This window comes from Periophthalmus magnuspinnatus, chromosome 20 (assembly GCF_009829125.3).
Source record: "Periophthalmus magnuspinnatus isolate fPerMag1 chromosome 20, fPerMag1.2.pri, whole genome shotgun sequence".
Taxonomy (NCBI): Eukaryota; Metazoa; Chordata; class Actinopteri; order Gobiiformes; family Gobiidae; genus Periophthalmus; species Periophthalmus magnuspinnatus.
The window spans coordinates 5,102,368-5,124,914 of NC_047145.1; the positions used below are offsets into that span (position 1 = coordinate 5,102,368).

Here is a 22,547-nt window from a genome sequence, read left to right on the forward strand (position 1 = left end):
ATTGGTAGAGGTATTCTATTTTAGAGCTCAGCGTTACTTCCTGTGTTTTTGTCTTTTTCTTTTCAAGTTTTTTTTTCCCCATAAACTGCCACTTAACTGATGTAAAACTGTGATAAATATTTACCAAGATACTATTCCTCCAAACCAGTTAATAATTAGAAAAACATGAACCTGCCATATGCACTTTCAGAGTGAACCAGGTTACATAACAGACTTCCAGTGACAGCCCATATATACAGTGGTCTACATGTGCCCTGTCCATTGTAGGTTCACAATTGACCACCCCCAGCACCTGTCTTTAAAATTAAATTTTTGTGATGAAAATTTTGAGTAATTTTGAGTAATAATGAGTAAGTAACTTGACCAATTACTGATGAAGTGAGAAGCAGGTTATATAACAGGTTTCCAGTGGTAGGCAACACAAACAGTAGGTTCAGTGTAGATTAGACAATTCACAGTCGGACACCCCAGCGTCTGTCTGGTCTGGCTTGGGTTTCGGAGCAGGTGAGGAGCAGAGTGGATTCACTTTCACTCTGTTTGTGTCAAATTACTCCAGCGAGACACAAAGGTACTACCCCATACTCAGAAACAGGAGACCAGACAGTGACTACTATTTATCTTAATTTTTCACTCAACTCAAACAAACTGAAGAAAAGGGATGAAATGATTTTAGACCAATAATCAATATTTGTCTTGCTGCTGGGGGCTGAATGTTATTATATGCCGATAACAATGACAATGATATTGGAACTGATACACAAAAGTAGTTTTCATTTGTACACAGCCTGAGTCCATGCATGTACTTGAATAGAGGTGAAGTAAAAAGGTAAAATGTTGTAGAGATAGTTACCATTTGGCTGGGATGTTTTCCTCTTGTCGAGCGAACGATCCAAACCTGTGATCTGTGAGAAAAGCAGCTCCATATTTTTTGACAAATCCTTCAATGGACTGACCCCACCAGCGAGCGTGACGGTAACTACTGCACTTCAGCACCAGGCTCCTTCAACAGGACCAGATAGAAGTTACACAGTGCACCGAACAAAGAGCTAAAACCAGTTTATTTTTATTGTTTGGTGACATTAAAACATATATAGGCTAATATGTTTAGTATATTATTTAGTATATTATATTAAGTATATGTTAATATATGTTAATATGTGTTAATATGGTTAAAATGCAGATTTGTTGTAATACAGCAAATTTAAGGCCAAGTAACTCATAGAAATGATCAAGTTGAACACGGGTAAATTTTCCTATTACCAGTAGAGATTTTATGATTATATATTTAATCACAACTGAGAATGTGAAAACCACCAATACCTGACATACTGTAATTGTTTTCTTCCAGCAAGAAAAAAGCAGAGGTTTATTCACTTAAGCCTTTATTTAGCCCATTGAAATACAATTATTCTTTTGCTGGGAGCCCTGGTGTCCCCTAAAACCCATTCTATTGGTGATTTCAGATTCTAAAATGTGATGATATCATAGGTCCAAGACCCAATATTCCCTGTCTATGGGTCCAAAATTATTAAAATTAGGACTGTTGCCATAGCATTTAACAATTGCAAACAAAGCATTATATCTTTGAATAGGAAAAATATATATTCCAGGAGGTTATATAAACAGGAAGTTGAAACCCATGAATTGATTACATTGTATTTTCATAAGAAATACCCAAAAGGAACATATTTGGTTGAACCTGATAATGTATATGAGTGATTAGACCCAAGAACTCCCCATCTGCATTATAACAATATTCATCCCCTCCTCCCTCATTAAACATTATTATCTTATACAATGTTGTGATGTCATCCGAAACCCAGCAACCCAGTTCAGACCTGGAGAGGCTGTCGATGCGGATCCCGTGTCTGGTCTCTGTGTCTTTGGAGTCCATTTTGATGTTGAACTCTTTGTCGACGAGCATCACAAATGAGATCGCTCCAGAATCAGGCTTCATGTAGAGCAGGAATGAGTCTTTAACCACCAACCACCTGACAATAGATACAAACAGAATGAACTATTACAGAATTAACTATGCAATACTCCATGTTGGGGATGTGCAATCAGTCCCATTTTAATCAAGATCAAATTATTTCTAATCCAGTCAATGATCATCTTCCATCTTAATCCAGAGCTCTATAATCAATCCTCTGTTGGTAAAAGCATGTAGTTTACAAGAGAATTCAGACTTTGTAGAGGGTCCACTATGAGCACGTCTCCATGGAGATTTTGCTTGTAACGTTTCACAGCATTAAATGTATCCATCTTGCATTTTTTCTTTACACTTATAGGTGTTTTTACTACTAGGGGATACCTTGAAAAACCTGAATTATTATGAGGGGGCTTTTCACAGATCTGACCTGTAACTTGGCCTGATAATGTTTTGAAATACTGAGGTCTGTCATGTCACTTTGGTCCCAATTTAGACCTGATTTGGAGTCCTTGTTTGTCCTGGTAAAATAGTCATTGTCTCTTCTTTAGACCTGGTTTACTTCTGGCTTAGTCTTTGGTTTAGTCTTTCCAGTGTAAATACATATTGCATAATTTATAAACACTGACCGTTTGGACCAGTGGTAACAGATTTTGCTGTGACCACAACAATTCAGTCCTGGGATTCGATGTCCTCCAGATCTCTTCAGCACCATGCCTTCACTAAACCAGAAAATGATTATTAATCTACTCATTTCTGTTATATTTGTAATTATAATTATAGAGTTTTCTTACAGGCCTTTGGGTCCAAGATCGTGGATGAATGAAAGCTGGCTCACTTCAATAAACTCCATCTAAAAATCAAAGACAATTGTACGGTTGTATTTGACTAAAGAACATTTTTGATCTAAACATTTCAAAGCGCACACCTCTATGATCTAACCAAAATGCATGCAAAAACAATTATTGATAAAGCTTATTATTATATATAAATATGCATATTAAACTCAGCTAACTCACTCCATATCTTTTCTAGTCCTATAGTCGATGCTGCTGATTGATTAGTCAACGAAAAAGAGGGTGTGGTCTCATAACTTGTATTAGGTATTGCTGTATCTGACCCAAACTGCACTCACGCGACTGCACCTGCACAGGAGTTCATGCAAAAACAACTATTTATGTGAAGACAGATTAAACTTGTGAATCATGAGTTTAATCTGCCTTTTACATTTAAATGACTGGCTAACCCCCTGACCCCCTCACTTCTCCTTTCTGCTGTTGTTCCATATAAATAGTTAATCCAAGCGAATACAATTTTTGGTCGACCATCAACCAAAGTGATCGACTGAACACCTCAAGGCCAACAGCCCCAGAAGAATGTGGTCTGCATTTCTGTAATTTGGTATAATAAATAACCCATTTCTAAAATAATATACTAATAGGTGAGTATATGTTTTGTAAAGTTCTTACTGTGACGTGGTAGTTTCTGTACATGGACATCTTCAGCAGTTTGTTCAAGTAATCCTCCAGTTGTCTCTGAAAAGGCAGACAAAATATTGATACTACAGCTGAAGCACTGCACAGTCTGAAGCTCTGTTACTCAAGTTAGACTTTAATCTCAGCTTTGTTTTAACACAATCGGACCATAATGAACTGACTTAGTAGGAGCTACAACAGGTGAGATCATTTGTGCTCTTAAACAAGTTTATATGTAAATAGTGGAAAATAGTAACTGTCTTAGTGTTGTTGTTTTGTCTTGTCTTTGCCTGTATGGATGTTATTCTGTTGCATGTTGAAATTTCTGCTTCTTGGCCAGGTCGTCGTTGAAAATGAGAATTGGTTCTCAACTGACCTACCTGGTAAAATAAAGGTTAAAAAAAAAAAATAATAATAAAGTCTCTCTCAAACAGTTTTTCAGTCACTCTCATCTTAGTTGAAAATAAACACCTAAACAGGACTATAAACGCTCATATTGATCATAGGCTCCTGAAAATGTGCTGTTTAAATCCATTTTGTATTTTTTCTTGTGCTTCAGACAGTCTAAAAAACGTTTTGGTAGTTATTGCTAATGTGTCATCATGGTAACTTCTGAAAGCTCTGCCATACAAGTACATTCGGCACACCTCCAGCGTAATGTCACTGCAAAGTATCGATTTGAATAACTACTGTGTCATTTTTTATTGGAGCGGTTTGATATTGGTTATGTTTGGTTATTTTTGTTTGTGTGTTCAGTTTTTACCCGTCGACTGGAGACTTGCCCCTCTCTCTCCAGCTCTTCTCCTCCTCGGGGCAGCTCGGGCATCTCCCTCACCTCATCCACTGGAGTTTTTACTGTGTGACTGAAAATCACAAAAACTAAAACTTAGATGTTATTTCAATGGATTATTAGTTCACTTTTTGGTCTGTCAAGCGAAAACATTTTGAAATAAAATGTGAAAATGATGAATGATCATATTGGAAGTAATGGATTATCCCCAAAAAGTATTCTAAATGTGCAATGTCTTCTATCCTCTACAGCTCAAATCTCACCATAGTTTCAGACAAGTTATTAGTAAAAAGAAAAAGTACCCAAGAAAAAGTACCCATGAAATATTGTTCCATCTTTCATTTATTAACGATAAATACATTATAGTAAGCCAAGGTTGACTCGAAATTGAAAACTTGATTAGAAGCTTGGTTGAAAGCCACATTTGAGTCTGAAGCGTACCTCCGAGGCAGTGGGATCCTCATGAACGTCTTGTACGTGCGCAGATCTCGGTGCAGGTCGATAAAGTGCTTCTCTTTCTTTTTGATGGTCCATGTGAACTCTCCATGTTTCAGCTCAATCTTATACACTGCCGGCATCGACTAAACAAGACACAGACAGTTATAAAGTGTTTTTGTGCTAAAAGGGTCAAACACTGGTAGTATTTTAAGAACAAGAATCAGTAGAGGTCAGAGAGAGGCTGAAGGTGCAACTGGCCCTACGGCAGATGTGGCTACAGAAATGGCTTAAGGACGGAGCCATTCATTCTTGTGCTGATTTGGAGTTTTATTTGATCCCAGATACAGACTTGGTTTAGTTCTGTTCTTGTCCTATTCTCATCCTGTTCTAGTTTTGGTTTAGTCCAAATTAAAATTGTGATGCCATTTGTAAGTGTGTCTGCACCAAGTATCTGAGTAGTGAAATTTAAACTTGTAGTAACCAACACTCACACACACATCACAATCATACTAGGCAAGGTGGCTGAAGTGTCTTGCCTAAGGACACAACAACACTTTCCATAAGAACCACTGCTGCCCCACTGGTCTCTTAAAGTGATAAACAGTCTCGGCCTCGCTTAGATTCTGAGATTTGAGATCAGACACTGACAAGCAGGTATGGCCACAGTAGTAGTAGTAGTAGTTGTAGTAGTAGTAGTAGTAGTACCTTGCTGACGCTCCTCTGTGTGGTCACATTGAAGCGGTCTTGAGCTGAGGTGAACCGTTCCACATCCAGGATCTTGGCCGTGATGGGTGGAGTCAGAAACACTTTGGCTTCTGGCTCCTTAAAGCCCACAGTGTGATACACCGCTGTGAACGGGAGGTGCTCAGCTACACAGGAAAAGATAAACATAATTAACTAATTTCAATAAATGTGTGAGTGGTCAGGTAAAATGTCTATTGTTAAAGGTGCACTAGGTCAATTTTCAGGTGGAGGGTCAGTTCAGATCTGAAGCGACTCCCTCAGAATAAGAAAGCACGATTCTCAAGATGTTAAATCAGCTGTATTGAAAAAATGCATGATCATGATCAGAAATGATGATTTCTGTTTCATTTAAATAATCTTGTAACTCCAATAAATGGATATTAATCAGATTTTGGGAGTGCATGTAACCGCAGACACTCTGTATCCTTGTCTTTTGTATTTAGCACCTGCGTCGATGGAGTCGTACTCTCCGTCGCCCAGGTCCAGTTCACGTGTGTCCAGTCTCTCCATGATCTCCGTCATGTCACTGGCCACCAGCTGCAGAGTGCTGGAGCCCTCAGGCTGACGCAACATGGCTGCAGCTAGCGCCCCCCGCTGGGCTCAACTGAAACAACAAAAACGGAAAAGGACAACGTTAAAGACTAGGCATATGATCCTACACATGGTCAGATAGGTTTTTATTCATTTATTTATTTATTATTCACAGAAATAAAGGGGCAGTCCCCATTTTTTCTTCATAGAATGAAGTCAAATTCGTTTTGCTCCAGTACAGATATATTGTATAAGCAGCTCTTACGGTCAAAATGAGACCGCTGTGTGCTGTCTGCATCTCATAATAAAGTATTTTTACCAACCGTGAACCAAAAAGTAACACTGGTGCACTGTTAGCATGTTAGTTGTTGTAATGTGTTTATAGGGGTGTGACAGCAAAACTCCACTGTGGCCTCTGAAAGCTTTGTATATTTTTGTAAAAAAAATTCGACTTACATTTTTTGAGTTAAACTAGTGAAAAAAACAAAACATATATCAAATATCACATATTGTTCTTAAATGGTGCAGGCCTAATCAATGGGATGTGGTCTGTGGATATAGGTCTTATTCCATGGTACAGTGGAGCCTGTGTGTGAATGTGGGTTAAAGACACTCTATCTGACTCTGTACAGTGAGGCGTAATTAGGCTAACACTGCACTGTAGTTTAACCTGATAATGCATGAGAGGCCCGCTGTTAGTAAGACATTTTATTTCACATGTTTTGCTGACTGGGAAACAGTTTGTGACATATTGTAAGTAAAGCAAGAGTCGCACTTCAATATTGATTAAATGTAACAAAAATTGATTCATGTATGTATGTATGAATGGGTGTGTCTGTCTATTTATGCAATATGATTTTACTGAAGGCATTTCCTAAAACTTAACAATGCTGACACAGAGAGGCAAACACAGGCAGCCATTCATTTACAGGCCATTTAAAGATCTGTTATGAAACTTTTCTGGTTCACCATTGCTATGTCTTCATAAAAATGTTATTGCTTTGACTGGAATTCTCCACACTATGGCATTAAACTTACTTGTATATCAATGAAGAGAAGTGGCACCACCGGGCAAAGTAACCTGTTAGATCTGTGGAGTGGCAACCCCACCCACAGTAAGCATGCATGTTTTTCATCAGAAATTGAATACATGCAAGATAGACATTGCCATGGAGATGAGCAAGCATTGAAACTGCCAAAAAAGTTACATAATGCACCTTTAAGTTCACCAAATCTCCTAACACATACTACAAATAATATATGTCCTCTCTGGATCATTATGTCATAATTTGCATATTTTAAATCCGAATATTGATCTAAAACAACTTAATTAAAGAAACACGTCCACTGACTTCTGCATTAGAAAACTGCAGTGCCCACTGGGAGCTGATGTTGCTGTAAACGTCATCACAACAAAACTCCACATGCTGTTGGCCCATCCTATGTATAGCTGCAGATCACACTAGTGCATAACGGAATTTTTTAAATTTGTACAAAAATGATAACACGATGCTGCCAAATCTTACTTGTCTCATCAATTTAAAAATGAAATTGAAGAGCAAAGTGAGTACAGAGCAGCGGGTGAATGCGGTGGCGGTGCAAATGGGGATTGATCGGTGAAATGACGTCTTGAAAATAAGAGATAAGAGATTGCTCAAACGTGCATGAATCACTCCAAATACAACTTTGAGAGTGTAAATGAGAAAGAAACAACTATGACATGGTTAAAAGCTCTGAAAAGTTCATTTTGCAGATTAGGTCTGCTTTAAGGAAATAGCCCATTCTTTCTCTACTCGTAAAACATCTCATAAACATATTGCCTCTCTGAGCCTGTGTGGGATTGAGTGAACCAGGAAGCGGAGGTTTTCCTGTATTAAACAATGCAGCTCACATGTTTTTAATGACTGGCGAGATATGACTTTTACATGATCTGTGCCACAAACAGTGTTGTGATAAAAGTGAGAGAAGACAGGATCAGACAGAAGCACTGAAGCAGAGGAGAGGAGCAGAGTACAAAAGGTCACGCTTCACTGTACATCAACAACATCAAGGACAGATCATTTGGTTTGACGGCTTGAGTTTAACCTTATATCACACCATGGTAACACATTCTGGAGTATGATGTATTGCTTTCGAAAAATATCATGATAAACGATAATATGGAAAATACTTCACACCACTGATATAATAACCTTAAAGCAGGATAATCATAAAAAATGTTGTTGTTTTTTTATTGAACAACAGGGTAAAAACATGGCCACTAATGAATAAATTGCACAATTAAACAATGTAGTAGTTAGTAATAGTATCCATAATTGTCAAATATGTTCAAAATTGGCCTAATATTACAAAAAATAAATAAATAAAGATCCCTGTTGGTGCAAAGAAAAGGTATACGCAATATTTAGGGAGCTTGAAAAAGTACTGTTCTTTCCATCATATACTGAACGATAAGTTGATACAGCAAATATCGTGACATTTTGATGCAGCAAAGGTCTAAAGTCAATCCTCAATCAAAACAAGTGGTTTGGTTTCACTACTGTCTTTACCACATTCAAAATTATTGTTAGAAAGTAAGTAGAGTCTGTCTCCTTTCACTTTCTCCTGACGACAACCCACCAATCACAGGCCTCAAAGAGTAGCCAGCAGGACCAAAAGTCTAACAGGCTGCTTTAATGTCAGTCTGTCACATTCAAATTCACCCAAACCACATGCAAATAAGATTTCCACTAAGTATGAAAAAGACTTTTGAAAAGCACAAATGAATGAACATAGAATGATGGACATTATGAAAAAAATAAAAATGCCAAAAGTGAAATACAATCTGACTCTCTTGACAAATTCACTGTATTTATCCCTTTTTATACAACTAATCTCATTTGTTTTTAGTGAAACCTGCACTGTTCAAGGCCCTTCTGGGGACTGGTGTAGCGAAATAGTCTAAGTTATAAACACTGTGATACCTGCATCAGATTACTTGTTAATATGTTTATTGTACATGCCCCTATTCAAATAAACAATAAATAAAATAAATAATACATAGAAGAGGTCCTAAGCAAAACTACCATATACCCAATTTTTTACACAGCAAAATGTGTTACCCATAAACTGTATATATAAACGTGGAGCTCACAGGTTAACTATGTACAGAGAAGTGAGCATGGGCACACTTCCGGCTTCATCGACTCCAATTCACTTTCTACTTTCTTGCTCCTCCCTCCCTCATGAACATCTCAGCGACAGCACAAAGACACTAGGGCAGCATAATAAGAGTTTACCATTTGTCTGTTGCCTTGACTTTGCCTCTTGTCAAAAATTCAGTATCTTTAGGCTGCAGTGAGTTGCTGTTCTTAATAAAAGAGTGTTTGCCTTTGCTGGGCGACTGAATAACCACGAACGAGACGCAAATGCAGTTGCGTTTTCGTGCATAGTTAATTAGTTTTGCACTAATGTTGGCTCTGTGTAGATTTGTGTGCACATTATACACATATAAATACGCTAAACCTGGTAAACAGTCGCACATGTATTTGAGGTTTTCCTGCATTTATTGAACACAAATAAAGTGATCATGAAGTGAAACTAAAGTGAATTTTTTTCTTGATATCAGTGCATGGGCTTATCACATAATTATGAAGAAATAGTGAGTCTATATTATTCATAATGAGTAGGTCTAAATCAAAGTGTCATGTTGAAAATGTTAATGTGGAGACTGCCCTAGAGCAGGTTTAGGGGATTAGTGCAGCACTACTGTATAACATTACCACATTACATAATCCATGAATGTAATCACACTTTAGCCAACTGAAATATATTAAAATGCACTAGAAAACAGGAAAATGCCTATGATATTCAAACATTTCTGGGGAGGCCCTCTACTTTGACTGTCTGATGAGGTTAATACAGATACATGCAGTGCAGATGATGACAGCTGTGCATCGTGTTGTGTCATGTCAATAAACACTTGAACCCAAGTGGCACTGAAGTGGCAAAGGCCCCATGTCAGATGTTGCTTAGGGCCCCCTGAAGGCTAGATCCAGCTCTGATTCTTATAGACCCACCCAATAACTCCTCACCCATCACCCATCACCCATCAGAACTCTTGTGATAATCTGATGAGGGAAAAATGCAGTCGTGAGTACATTTCCATTGCACTTAGCCAGATACTAGCCCTGTACCTGTAGTTACCTGTAGTTTAAGCACATACCTCAGAGTCAGAGGTGTGTCTGTGGATGTTTAACCACAGACTGTAGTGAAACCGGTGAGACATGAACATGACCTTTAACACACTAAAAACATGTGAACAACAGATACACACACACACGCACACACACCTTTAACTTAACCACCTCTGAGCTAATGCTACAACCATCCCACAGGAAAGCATTATTTGAAGGTGAACTATGTAACTTTTCTCGTGAGGGGTTCTGGTCTCCATGGAGATGTTACTACTCTGCCTGGAATGTTCCACAATATTGAACTAAACTTGTCTATCTTACATTTATACAGTCACAGGTGTATTGTATTGCTAATATAAATCATTCTTTCTTACTAGTGGGGCTGTCTCTCCATAGATCTGATGTGTAAAATGGCCCGGGGGTGTCATAGATAGATAGGGAGATAGGTAGACAGACAGACAGACAGACTGACAGATAGACAGATAGATAGACAGATAGATAGGTAGATAGGTAGATAGGTTGATAGGTTTATGCCATACTATGGAACATTTCAGGTGCAGCAATAATATTTCCATGGAAACAAGCAGGTATTTTCCCTCCACAAAAGTTGCATAGAACACTTTTAATGTAAAACTAAAGTTAAGCCTCAGTGGGTCAGTACGGGGCATTTGTCCAACTCAAAGGGTGACAGTTAAATCCCAGCTGGAGTGGTAGTGTATACTGTTGTTGTGTCCTTAGGCAAGGTATGTCCACCTTCCCCAATGCCTATATCAGTTCAGCTTTGGGTTATTTGCAATTTGCAGTTTAAAAACACATTGGAAAAAAGTGATCAGTGTTCATTCAAAGCAGACATAAAAAGAAAAACACATATCATGATTGAGGGAAAAGATGAAACAGTTGGTGAAAAGATGAAACAGTCAAAGTGCAAAATAATCACCGCACAAGTGGAGAAACTACTGCTGTGGGAACAAGTGCATTTAAGGGCACAGAGGGAAGAATATGTCTGAATTTGGTGAGTGTGTGGTGGTGGTCAGAGGGGCTGATGCTGAAGTTTGGCAGCCTCACTATGCCCCAGAACAGCTGTGATTAAAAAGTATCTTACCACCGAGTGCGGACTGAAGGAATAATGACAAGTTTGAAAGAAATGTAATACAAATGTTATGTCTTTTTATATCTCACACAAACTACAGGTGCACAGAGGAGAGAAGCAAATTGTACCGATAACCAAAACTAGTCCAGTGTATGTCTATGTGGTAGGACAGAGAGTTTGAATTTCAGATTAAAATGCCTCAATTTAGCACAGTGCAGTATAAGTACCACCAGATTGAAATGACTGTATGTGAAACCACACATCTACCTTAGCCTAAAAGATAATTCAAACAACCGCACATGAGCAAAAGTACAAAACTCCATTTATGTTTTTGACAAACAATTTTTACCCGGTTTTACTAAGCTCTAAAAGGTGAATTACATATTATTACATACATATTAGTACATATTATAAGACTTCAAAATGGACAGAAGAGGCTGAGGTGGGTAAGGTCACAGCTGGAGGTCTTATGCTGCAGACAGACATCAGAGCTCATCTTCCTGGTTTATATTTCACTTTGAAACCAGAAGAAAGTGAGTGGTCTTTGGTTACACTTACATTACTGTCATATCTCATTTTGCACAATACACTCAGCGCTGGGGGCTGCAGCTTCATTTAGATAAGCCTCAACATTAAGGGGCCGTGCAGTGTTTGTACCTGTCTAGACTTTGATAAAAAAAATAAAAAATAAAAAAACTCACTACAGAAAATGAGACACCAGTCTACCGCTTCTCTTCAAAGCAACAATTTCCAGAGGATTTGTGGGGATTTAACTTGGATATGAACTATAATGCTTTAGAAGTTTGCAAAGAAAGGTCAAATGTAAAAGACGTATATAGGCACAGTTGAGTATAACCATTAAATATAAGAAGTAAGATATATGGAATAGTGTCTTCTGTATGTATCTAAAATGTAGAAAGCAGTAAAAAAAAAACTTGAATGAGACAGTATGTCCAAACTTTTGACTGGCAGTGTAACTAATGGCTATCCACTTATCTCCATGGAGCTTTATCAAGGTATTTTTAATCAATAAAAACATCTGCAATGCTGAATGTAAAGTGCAAGATTGATAAGGATAAAGGTTTAATGTTATACTGTGGAACATTCCATGCACAGCTAAAGCATCTCCATGGAGACAAGCAAGTGATAACCCCTCTCCACCAGTTAGAAAGTGCACCTTCAACCAATATGTACAAAAAAGACCTCACAATAACATTTTAGGTAAACATTACCGTCATTTAATCTATAAATTACCTACAATTATAGCCACAACAACTTTTAATCATTCCAAGTAACAAAACAGACCAAATCAAAATGGACAACTCTTAATCTCCCTAAATAAAACTAAATATTGGATCACTAAAACAACAATTAAATTTTTATACATTTCCCTCAAAAACTGTTCCTTTCCAGAATTTACATCTCAGTTTATAAATAGCACCGAGTTATTCCAAAGTTTTCAAAGTTTATCATAGAGCTGCAAAAGTTAACTCCTGTTTACATGCAGGATCATAGAGACACCTGACTCCCACTCTGTCTGGAATTTTTAATATAATACTCTTACCATCTTGGAGTGTGCATTCAAAAGCACTTTGTATAATTAGAAACTGTGTAAATATGCAGACAGTGAACAGGTGGTTTGCTCTCAGTTCAAAATATTTAGTAGATGTTGTTTTGTTTGAATATATTTGATGAGATTGGTCCCTTTTTTTTTTTTTTTAGCAATTTAAACCATTCATTCACTTTGTTTAGAGGTCATTAGAGGCAACTGTCTATCACAACTGCCTGAAGTGCACTATGTAATTTTTTTGATATGCTGCATGTCTCCATGGAGATATCGCTCTGTCTGGAATAGTCCACAGTATGGCATTAAACATATACAAGTATACATCAGGTAGCACCACCAGTCCAAGTTACAGACAGGTCAGATCTGTGGAGAGGCTAGCCTGCTTACAGTATAGAATATGTGCTTTTTAAAGTATTTTGACCAATAAGCACACTTGAAATGTTTAATGCCACACAGTGGAACATTCTGGGCAAAGCAACAAAGTAATAACATCTCCATGGACAAGGGGGGTGTCAAGGGGGTGCCAGTAGCACTTGCAACTTTAAAACATGGATCCAAAAGGTTTTTTGTTTTACAATTTTTGTCCCCTATTTTTCTATAATCTGCACCTGTGTTACTGGTGGAGACAAAACCCTTTAGTCCATACAGTCCAAGTTGTATGTGCTGGCTTTTATTGTATTTACAGTTTAACATGTTTAATATTGCATTATATTCTTGGATATTTTTTGCTTAGACTGTGATTTTTAACCAAGGATTTGATTTGAGAAATACATAGAAACACTTGACTGCATAATGCCATCTCTCTTATGTTTGAACTGCATTGAATTCGTTATGTACACAACTCCACAGAGTCCTTTCCTGGTCAAACTCACTCCTCCTACAGTTACTATTTCAGACAAAAAAGGAAAAAAACTAAACATGAACCAACCTGAGCCCAGAGACGCACAGAGACAGCCATCCTCAGTGTACTTTTGAACTTCCACAAATGTTATTCAAATCCAAAGATTAAAAAAAAAAAAATCCTTTCTTTATCAAAACCACACATGCACGTTTCAACTCTCTCTCACGTGCACTTTCTTCACGTGCACTCTCTTCACGTGCACACTGCTGTTGTCAGGACAGAGGCTCAGGCTAAAGTGAAGCCTGAAGGCAGACCACGCTCAAACAGTGAAGTGGAGGAGGTGGGACTAAAATACAAACAGCCAATCAGAGACCAGGATATAGGGTTTCTAGTCTGAGACTGGAGACTGATGAATAAAGGCTTGTTTTAAAGGTGCACTGTGTAACTTTTCTGCTGGAGTGTCTGCCCTGTCTCTATTGGAGATGCCTGTAATATTTCACAATAGGCATTTCAATTGTTTATCTCTAAGGAGACAAGCAGGCCAAGTTATAGGTCAGATCTGTGGAGAGGTAAGCCCACAAGCAACAAGAACACATATTATTCAAGGTATTTTTGAGAACACCCTTCATTAAATTAATGCAAGTTAGGTAAGTTTAATGCCAAACTGTGTAACATTTCAGTTAAAAGAGTAACATCTTCATGCAGGTAGCAGACACCACCAAAAAAGTTAGAGTGCACCTTTAAATGTTCAATTTGAAGTTCCTATTTTTAGTCTTCTGTACAATGTAAACAATCTTATACTAAAATTGTATATACAAAATTACAGCAGTAGGGGGAGATAGGGAGTAGGTGAAAATGGAAAATTTCTGAGCACTCAATTTAGGACAATTCAGGATTACTCACGTATGAGTCAACTGAAATACAACTTTGAATAATCTAACGCTAATGAACAACAGATCTAAACCATAGGGTTTGCAGTTTAATGCAGAATACGACAGGAGATTTTGTAGTTTGTGGAGGAAATAAGGGCACTTAAAAACAAAACTGGTCACATCTGTGGAGAGTCAAGCCACCCACAGTAAGGATGCTTGTTTTCAACATATTTTAATATATTTAATGCCATACTTTAATAACACACTAGCAATAACATTTCTGTGGCGATAAGCAGGTGGCAGACCCTCTACCAGAAATGTTCCCTAGAGCAGCTTTAAATCCTGACCTCACAGTGGCCTCTCAGACACACCTGAGGGTAGAAACAGGCAGGACCAGAAACATTTGATTGTGACTCATGACAACGTCTCATGTAAAATCCATCATTGACAAACCAAACCCCAAAGACACACATCATGCAGACAGGGAGGCAGAACAGTTACAGGTAAAGTACTTTGTGACTGACTAAAAGAACAATACAATCTCTAATTTTAACTCAAGCACGGCACCAACCCATCCTTCCAGCCTCAAGGCCGATCTAAAGATACACTATGTAACTTTTCTGGCGGGGGGATTAAGCTGCTTTGTCTGACATTGGGCATTTACTCAATTAAAAATGTCTTTTAAAACCTGTATACTCACTGTGAGCAGGGTTACCTATATATAGATGTGACCCTGGTCTGGTGGTTTTACCCGTTTATCTACATGGAGATAGATCATAGACTGTATACAGAAGTGGACTATGTGAATGTGACATCAGCCATAGTAAGGAGCGGGCGCTTAGCAATGCTGTCAATCAAGCCTGTTGCTAACACTAGCGGTAACGACCTCGGAGAAAAAAGGCGCCTGATTTATGTGTTATTAAAGTTCATATCTCTATTTACAGACAAAAGAGTGAAATAAAAACACCAGGATCATGTAGAGCGGGTTCACAACATTTTCAGAACAAAATGATGAGGCTCACTGCAGCATTTACAGATAGATGGGTGACAAATTTTTCAAAGTAAAGTGAATTGGAGCCAGAGTTGATACATATAGCACACATAAATGTTGTGTATGAAGTAGATTAATGTCTTATACTGTGGAGCATTACCCTCCACCAGAGAAAATTCTAGCTACATAAATACATAAAGGTGAAGTCATCGTTAACATAAAATAAATGTAGTAGTAGTTAAAAATGTGCCTGTGAATGTCGTGGATAAGGTTCAAACACAGCACAAAATGTGGACAGACTGTAAAAATATATACAGAAATACTTCTATTATACTCTTATGTGAAGACTACAACTCAAGTTTGTTTTAATTATTATCAGCACTTTTTGCAGCATTTTCTCTATTAATTTACTTTTAATATATTTGCTATCTACAATATTGTGATGGTTGTTTTGGAGAAAAGATAATATCAGACTGGTGATATGAGACTAAACCAAAACTGAACCAGGACTAAACTGTGTGCAGAGGAATCCACAGGGTCAGAGAGAACAGCCTCACACCTCCATGACAAATAGTTTGAGTTTGTGGGATACACGTGGGCAGAAACCAGCTCTTCACCAGACACTGAAGGAGAGACTAGGTTTAACAAAAAAGAAAATAACAAAAAACACATCTATAAATAACGTAATTAATTAAAAAAGGTGACAAGTGAAGTTGTAGGGGTAAGTAGACTTGTCACGATACCACATTCTGAAGCACCGTATATTGCTATAGAGTTACATTGCCATAAATGATAATTCTGAAACTATTTTATGGCACTGATACAATTAAAATGCAACAAGATAATCCCAACAAAAGAAATTACAAATAAATAGCTGAATGAAGCAATAATTAGCCAAAGAACTGACTTATTCAACTCTCTCCAGCTCAGATTAGTGTATTATAACAAAAAATAACACAAAATCTTCTAAATTTTGCAAAGAAAAGTACCCACAATAAATATTGAGCCCCAAAATATATTGTTCCAGCTATCATATATTGAACGATAAGTTGATATAGTAATTATTGTGACAGACCTAAAGATAAGTATAACAGAGATGGGGTTAGTTGAACTTGTCTCATAACTTTGCAACGTAAACTGTATCCATGTTATATCTGTTCTTCAGACATAAGACACTGCATTTGAGAGTAACCTAAATAAGATTATATTTTGATGTGCATGAAATTTTTATTAAAAGTTATGAATAAAATGTATTTAATTATGTCTACATCTTCTCATGTCTTGTACTGTCTCGTAGGATTTATGTTTATATTTCGGACAATGGATTTGTTTGGACACTTTCTTTAACTGGGTAACAGGGCAGTGGTGATGTGCTGCGCTCTACTGGAAACTTCTTTACATTACAACAACATTTCTATGTAAAGGATTTTCTGCTTTATCAAATTGTTCATGACACTTGATGCCCACTGTTTGCTTATTTGTCACTCAGAATCAAGTGTCTAGAAGGGAGTCAGGCAATCTTCATCTATAATAACACATGGTTAGAAGATACAAGTACTGAATAAATAGGAGCATTAGTTTGTGCTGTTTACAAATGTGAGGCCAAGGATCACTTTGCATTCTCAAGAAACAATCAATATCTTCTTATGGGAAATGATATGTTCCAGCTTTTCAACAATTATTTATAACTTTTTGAAACCACACAGATTTTTATCTTTCTCAGAATCAAAATGTAGCCATGAAATGCAGTTTTCAATGGTGTGTTTCCATGTGCTCAAGCACTAAATATTCATCTAACCACTTTGACCCTGAGGCACACATATTTATCTATTCATTTATACAGAGATGAACAACTACCATCTAAATCCTGTTACAGTTTGTTGATGGTGAAGCGGTGGATTTTGGACAAAGCTCTGTGGAAAGACTGAATGGCCCTGTGCCCAAAAGTGCCTCGCAACCTGACTGTTAGTGTACAATTCTATCTCTGTGAGGTTTTTGCTGAGTCATGCTAAAATTAATACATATTTAAAGATAAGAGAGCAGACAGTGATCTGAGGGTACATGTCTCTGACAACATGTTTAAAACTAAACAAATGAGGTGAAAACTTCAGTAGAGGACACTTCTGTGTTTAGAAAGGCAGGTGTTCGTGTCTCAACGCTAACGCTCATTTTCAAGCATGACAAATATTAAAATAATGCCACAAGCTGAAATATACATATGTAGCCTTTGATTTATTTGATGTATGTTACTTTATATATTAACATTAATTTGGGGCATTTGTATTGTGTTTATTACTTTGTACTTGTTTTATTAATAAGTAATATTTATTTATATTATGTTTGGGTAAATTACATTTAATGTTGGTTCCTATTGTTGTTGCGGTGCAGCGCATTTGGGGAGAGCACCGGGAAATGGGTGAGAGTGTGATCTTGCACAGGGCGCGCACGTGTTGAGTGTTGGTTGTTCAATAAAGGGACAAGCTGTGCACTGTCCTGCCGTGTTGGTGATTTTAGCTAGGAAAACAGCAAGAAAGTCAATAACTCAAAACTAAATGTAACCCGCCGTACTCACAGCCTCCGGAAACTGGGAAGACCGATATTTAAGGGTTACACATATAAAAACAATTAAATCATTTTTACAAATATGGAGTGAGCACGGGCGTTCTTCTGGCTCCATCCACTCTTGGCTCCAATTCACTTTACATTGAAAAATGGTCACTTCTTTCCCTGAGGTTGCTTCTACTAGCGTTAACAACACGTTTGATTGACAACATTGCTAAGCACCAGCTTAGCTATACCAGTGGTGTGTGCGAAAGGGCGTTACCTTCAACAGCCTCGCTTAAAATTTGCCCCTCTAACTGCTCTAGCCTCAATGAGCTTCATTTGACTGAAGTCGAACACTATGCCTGACGTCACACTCACTTAGTCCACTTCTTTATACAGTCTGTGTGTGAGACACAGTGAGCTCGCTCGCTGATGTGCACAGAGCCGATTAAAGATGCAGTATGTAGTGCATAAGGTAAGGTGAAGAATAACTTTGGACTGCTGCAAACTGTTTAAACTGAACTAGTTTTTTTTTTTCACATTTAAGTAAGCATTTTAAAACATATTCACACACAGTATTATAACTTTACTCCCCTCTATGGACAGCTAATAGAAAGACAAGCTCGTAACCTTATTGACAAGCACAAATCAAACCTGACCTTTTCTGATCCTGTGCCTGGAGTCACTGCCCAATTGAGTTTTATCAACAAAGTGACAAACAGGAAGTACAATCAATGTTTTAATCAGCAGCAGCTTCCACGACGACAAAATCTCCCTGGAATCCCACTTTAATGGCATTTGAACTATAGGCCAGTGAATGTGAATGAACTACCACTGCTAAGGCACTGGCCCTATCCCGCAATGGTTATGAACAGTACAGTGCAGTGGAATGATGATCCTGGCTCAAATACGGGTAAGAAAGTAAATGAAAATCTTTGAATCCATGTTTTTGTATTTAATAGGATCCAGATTTTTCAATAGGTCAGTTTTATACAGAGGTTTGCGATAATGATGTCTACAATGTAATATCTAAAATGATTGATGTGAAAAATTAGAAGCGCTGCTGCTGCAAAAAAATAAAACGTTTCTCAAGCAGAAATCACATTCAGATCTCAGTTGCTACAGCAGATTCGCAATTTTACATCAGATGCCCTCCCTGACACTAATCTTTTCTTATCAACAGCAGTTTTCAGCACTATTTTCAAATTCAAAATAATTGTACAAATGGGGCAATAAAACAGTGGCACAAAAGTTGAAATAGAGAGGCAGCTAATAGATAAAAGCAATTATAACTTAACTTCAAACAGTAGAAAGGCAGTTATCAGAAACAAACTAGTTATCTTTTTTATCTCAGGGTCAACTTTGTCCTACTGGAAATATAGAACATAACTGTGAGGTAAGAAAGTAATTTGAAGGATCAGTCTATAATTCTGTAAACCTACCAAATAGAGCAGCTTTACTCTCATTTTCGAAGCACTCTCAAAGAAAAACAACACTAACCCTTCAACCCCTTCAGGCAAACCAGGCTGCTCCTCCTGCTCTCTGCTGGAGGAGCAGCCTGCGGGTCCTGTCCTGGTCATTTTAATAGATCCATGGTCCCGGCTTAGATCTGGAGACAGGTCCCCAGACGTTGCACTGCTATCGCCCACGTCTCCTGAGGTTTAACTAGGGATGCATCGGTCCAGCTTTTTCAGTTCTGATATTAATACTGTAGCTTTAAGGATCTGTCGATACCTGATATCAACTGGTGCCAGTGCAGAGACTAAAACAGCATTTATTTCCTTTAAAACCAAAAAACAAGATATTTGGTTGTTTTGCTGACTTTAAGAAGCACTTTGGCCATCTGAAGTCGTTTTAAATGTGCTATATAAATAAACTTGTATTGAATGTAGCTGTTGTTTGTCTCAAGTAACTACAGAGCAGCTTTGTATAAATAAAAGATCAAAGGATATTTCATTTATTTTCATTTGTTGAGCCATGCAATTTTAGTAATGCATTTTAACAAAAATACAGGTAAGTCACCACAAACATGCGCCTTTTAACAGAAAAGAAGTGATCATTGAGATGGTCAGCCATCACTCACAACATAAGGCCACTACTCAGACAAAAACAGTTCATTTAATACATATCCTTCTATGCAACACTTACCACATCATGTTTTCATTAATGTTCCCCTATTCCTCTATCTATATAATGTTCCCCATTCCTCTATCTATATAATGTTCCCCTATTCCTCTATATCTGTCAAATAATTTGCTCTGCAACGTTTTTTTTCAACTGAACAGTGGAGATACAGGATTGTATGTCCTTATGCAGCCCATTCCACAGCCCAACACCAGCCACTGAAGAACCTCTGTGAGTGAGGTGTGGGAAAAACAACATCCACAAATGTTCCTTTCTTCTACAGTCATCAGTGATGAGTGCAAAGACATTACAGATGTTTTCTGGTATTAATCTTTTAGCAACCTTGCAAGTGGTTATGAATATATTATGAGACTTTCTGATTGGCTATGACCAGGAAATATTCTCATTACACCAATTTATACGTCTAACCTGGATACTGGCTGAACTGATATTTTTTTTTACATTTTAGGCATCATTCAAATCATCATCTACTTTCTGCTGTGATCATTTTATTTATGACCCAAATATAAGCAAGTGGTTCTGCCCCGCAGTGAAGTGTACTGCAGTGAACTGTATACAGATGAAACATGTGTTTGAGGAGCTGAGATGTTTAACAAACTTCCTACACTACAAACGACCCATATTTCAAAACACATGGCCGTGACCTAATTCTTTGTTTGATGTAATTTTGGGCACTTTTCATTTGGGAATTCACAGGTTGAAAAAAAGTATAAAACCCAACCCTTTTATTTATTTTTCCACAAAGGCCAATAAATACCCATTTTCAGATTTTTACATTTTCTTTCCCATAAAACTAGATGCTGATTCCTGGATTAACTTCTATAGGTTTTTAACAAACAAAAAATAATTACTAAAATATATTCATCAGATAAAAAAATGCACCAGTCTCCAAAGGGAATGAAAATGATCATAATGAGGAAAACCTAACTTGGCTCAGATTGATATGTGGCCCCTCTGATTTGAGTTCTACACATCAATTATCATTTATCAATTATCAATTATGTTGCCTTTTCCAAAACAACATGCTAAAAGAGGATGAAGTACTTCTGTCAGTACGGTCATGTTTGTTTTGGTTCACAGGTGGCCAGGCCCTATCACAGCAGGAGCCTAACAAGATGTATTACTGAGATATTGTGAATCGCAAATATTACAAGAATTCTTCTTTCTGTTCAAGTTTAGGAAAAAAATGCACTATACAGTAACTGCTACTATATTTTAAAATACTGGTTAGATCACTTCTCATAAAAGTAAAACAGTTACTTGCAAATGCAAACTGTGTAAAAACAAAAGGAGAGCAAGTCTAAACCAGGTCATTTTAAGCTTTGTAGTTTGCACTGGAGACACACAGCCCTAGTTTAAAATGGATACACATACCTCGCTAATATTGAAACAGGTTAATTACGGATACAATAACATCCATTTCCCAATTCATATAATGGGGCAATCCTTATCTCACCACCATGACTGAGCCAACAGCATCTTCAAACATGTACATTAGACTGAACCAACACTAACTTTAATGGAGGGAGATTAGTCCAACCGTGCCCCATCCAGCTCATGTGAGTGGAAGAGCAGCTCCACCCACAGCAGCACAGTCTTTAAGTAGGACTTAAACGCATCTAGAACAGGACTAAATGGAGATTTTATTTTAAGACTAAACAAAAGATAAAGAAGGAAAACTAACCCAAACTTAAGTAGGACAAAAACCAGGTCTGGACCAAGACTAAACCAAAACTAAAAACATAATTAGACCTATAAGGCTACAACTAATGATTATTTTACAAAGCAGTAAATCCACTGATTATTTGATGAGAAATAACTGAGTCATCAGATTAAAATGTCTGTTACAATAAAAATAATCTTAAACCAGGGTTAGACCAAAACTCAGCCGAGATAGGACCATGATTTTAAACTAGACTCATATAACTGAACTAAACCAGACCAAGACTACAGGTGACTAAAGTAGGACTAAACCAGGACTAAACCAGAACTTCAAAATACCTAGGACTAACTCTGCAATCTTCTAGTTCAAATCAATTAACTCCAAATTACTAAACAAAACATAAGCAGGAATAAAAAGTTCTCTAGATTAACCAGCATACCAAATAGAGCAGCTCTACCCCCATTTTAGAAGCAGTTTCAAAGAAAAAACAACACTAACCTTGATTATAAATGAAATTCCTTCCTCTTTTGGTGTATCCGATGTATTTCCTGTATCTGTAACTTCCCCTGGCCTTGTTTAGAGCAGGTTACTTCAGTGTTCTCTCAATACTAAGCAGCAGACGGGATTTCCAAACACGCTCCTCTGAGTTAAATGCATTATCACAACCTGTTCCTGCCAGTACCGGACACTCCCACTTCAAATACTGTGAACAGGGAGACACTACAGGCAAGGCAGGTTTATCTGTATCTGC

General features: G+C 37.5%; 1 protein-coding gene across 4 annotated transcripts in view; it reads right to left on the reverse strand.

The window, feature by feature from the left end:
- Positions 1–22,547, reverse strand: part of pld1b (phospholipase D1b) — a 42,410-nt gene that overhangs the window by 16,379 nt on the left and 3,484 nt on the right. For 2 of the 4 annotated variants that reach the window (XM_033986001.2, XM_055230081.1), the window contains exons 1-10: positions 22,295–22,393; positions 5,824–5,981; positions 5,339–5,502; positions 4,637–4,776; positions 4,169–4,268; positions 3,400–3,465; positions 2,725–2,783; positions 2,560–2,652; positions 1,839–1,991; positions 851–1,000 (exon numbers count right to left, since the gene is read on the reverse strand). In XM_033986001.2, coding sequence (XP_033841892.1) covers positions 851–1,000; positions 1,839–1,991; positions 2,560–2,652; positions 2,725–2,783; positions 3,400–3,465; positions 4,169–4,268; positions 4,637–4,776; positions 5,339–5,502; positions 5,824–5,950 — 1,052 coding nt within the window. In that variant the 5' untranslated portion in view covers positions 5,951–5,981; positions 22,295–22,393. Of the gene's footprint in view, positions 1–850; positions 1,001–1,838; positions 1,992–2,559; positions 2,653–2,724; positions 2,784–3,399; positions 3,466–4,168; positions 4,269–4,636; positions 4,777–5,338; positions 5,503–5,823; positions 5,982–13,668; positions 13,754–22,294; positions 22,394–22,547 lie in introns of those variants that run through there. The other 2 variants (XM_055230080.1, XM_055230079.1) reach the window with 2 other exon arrangements.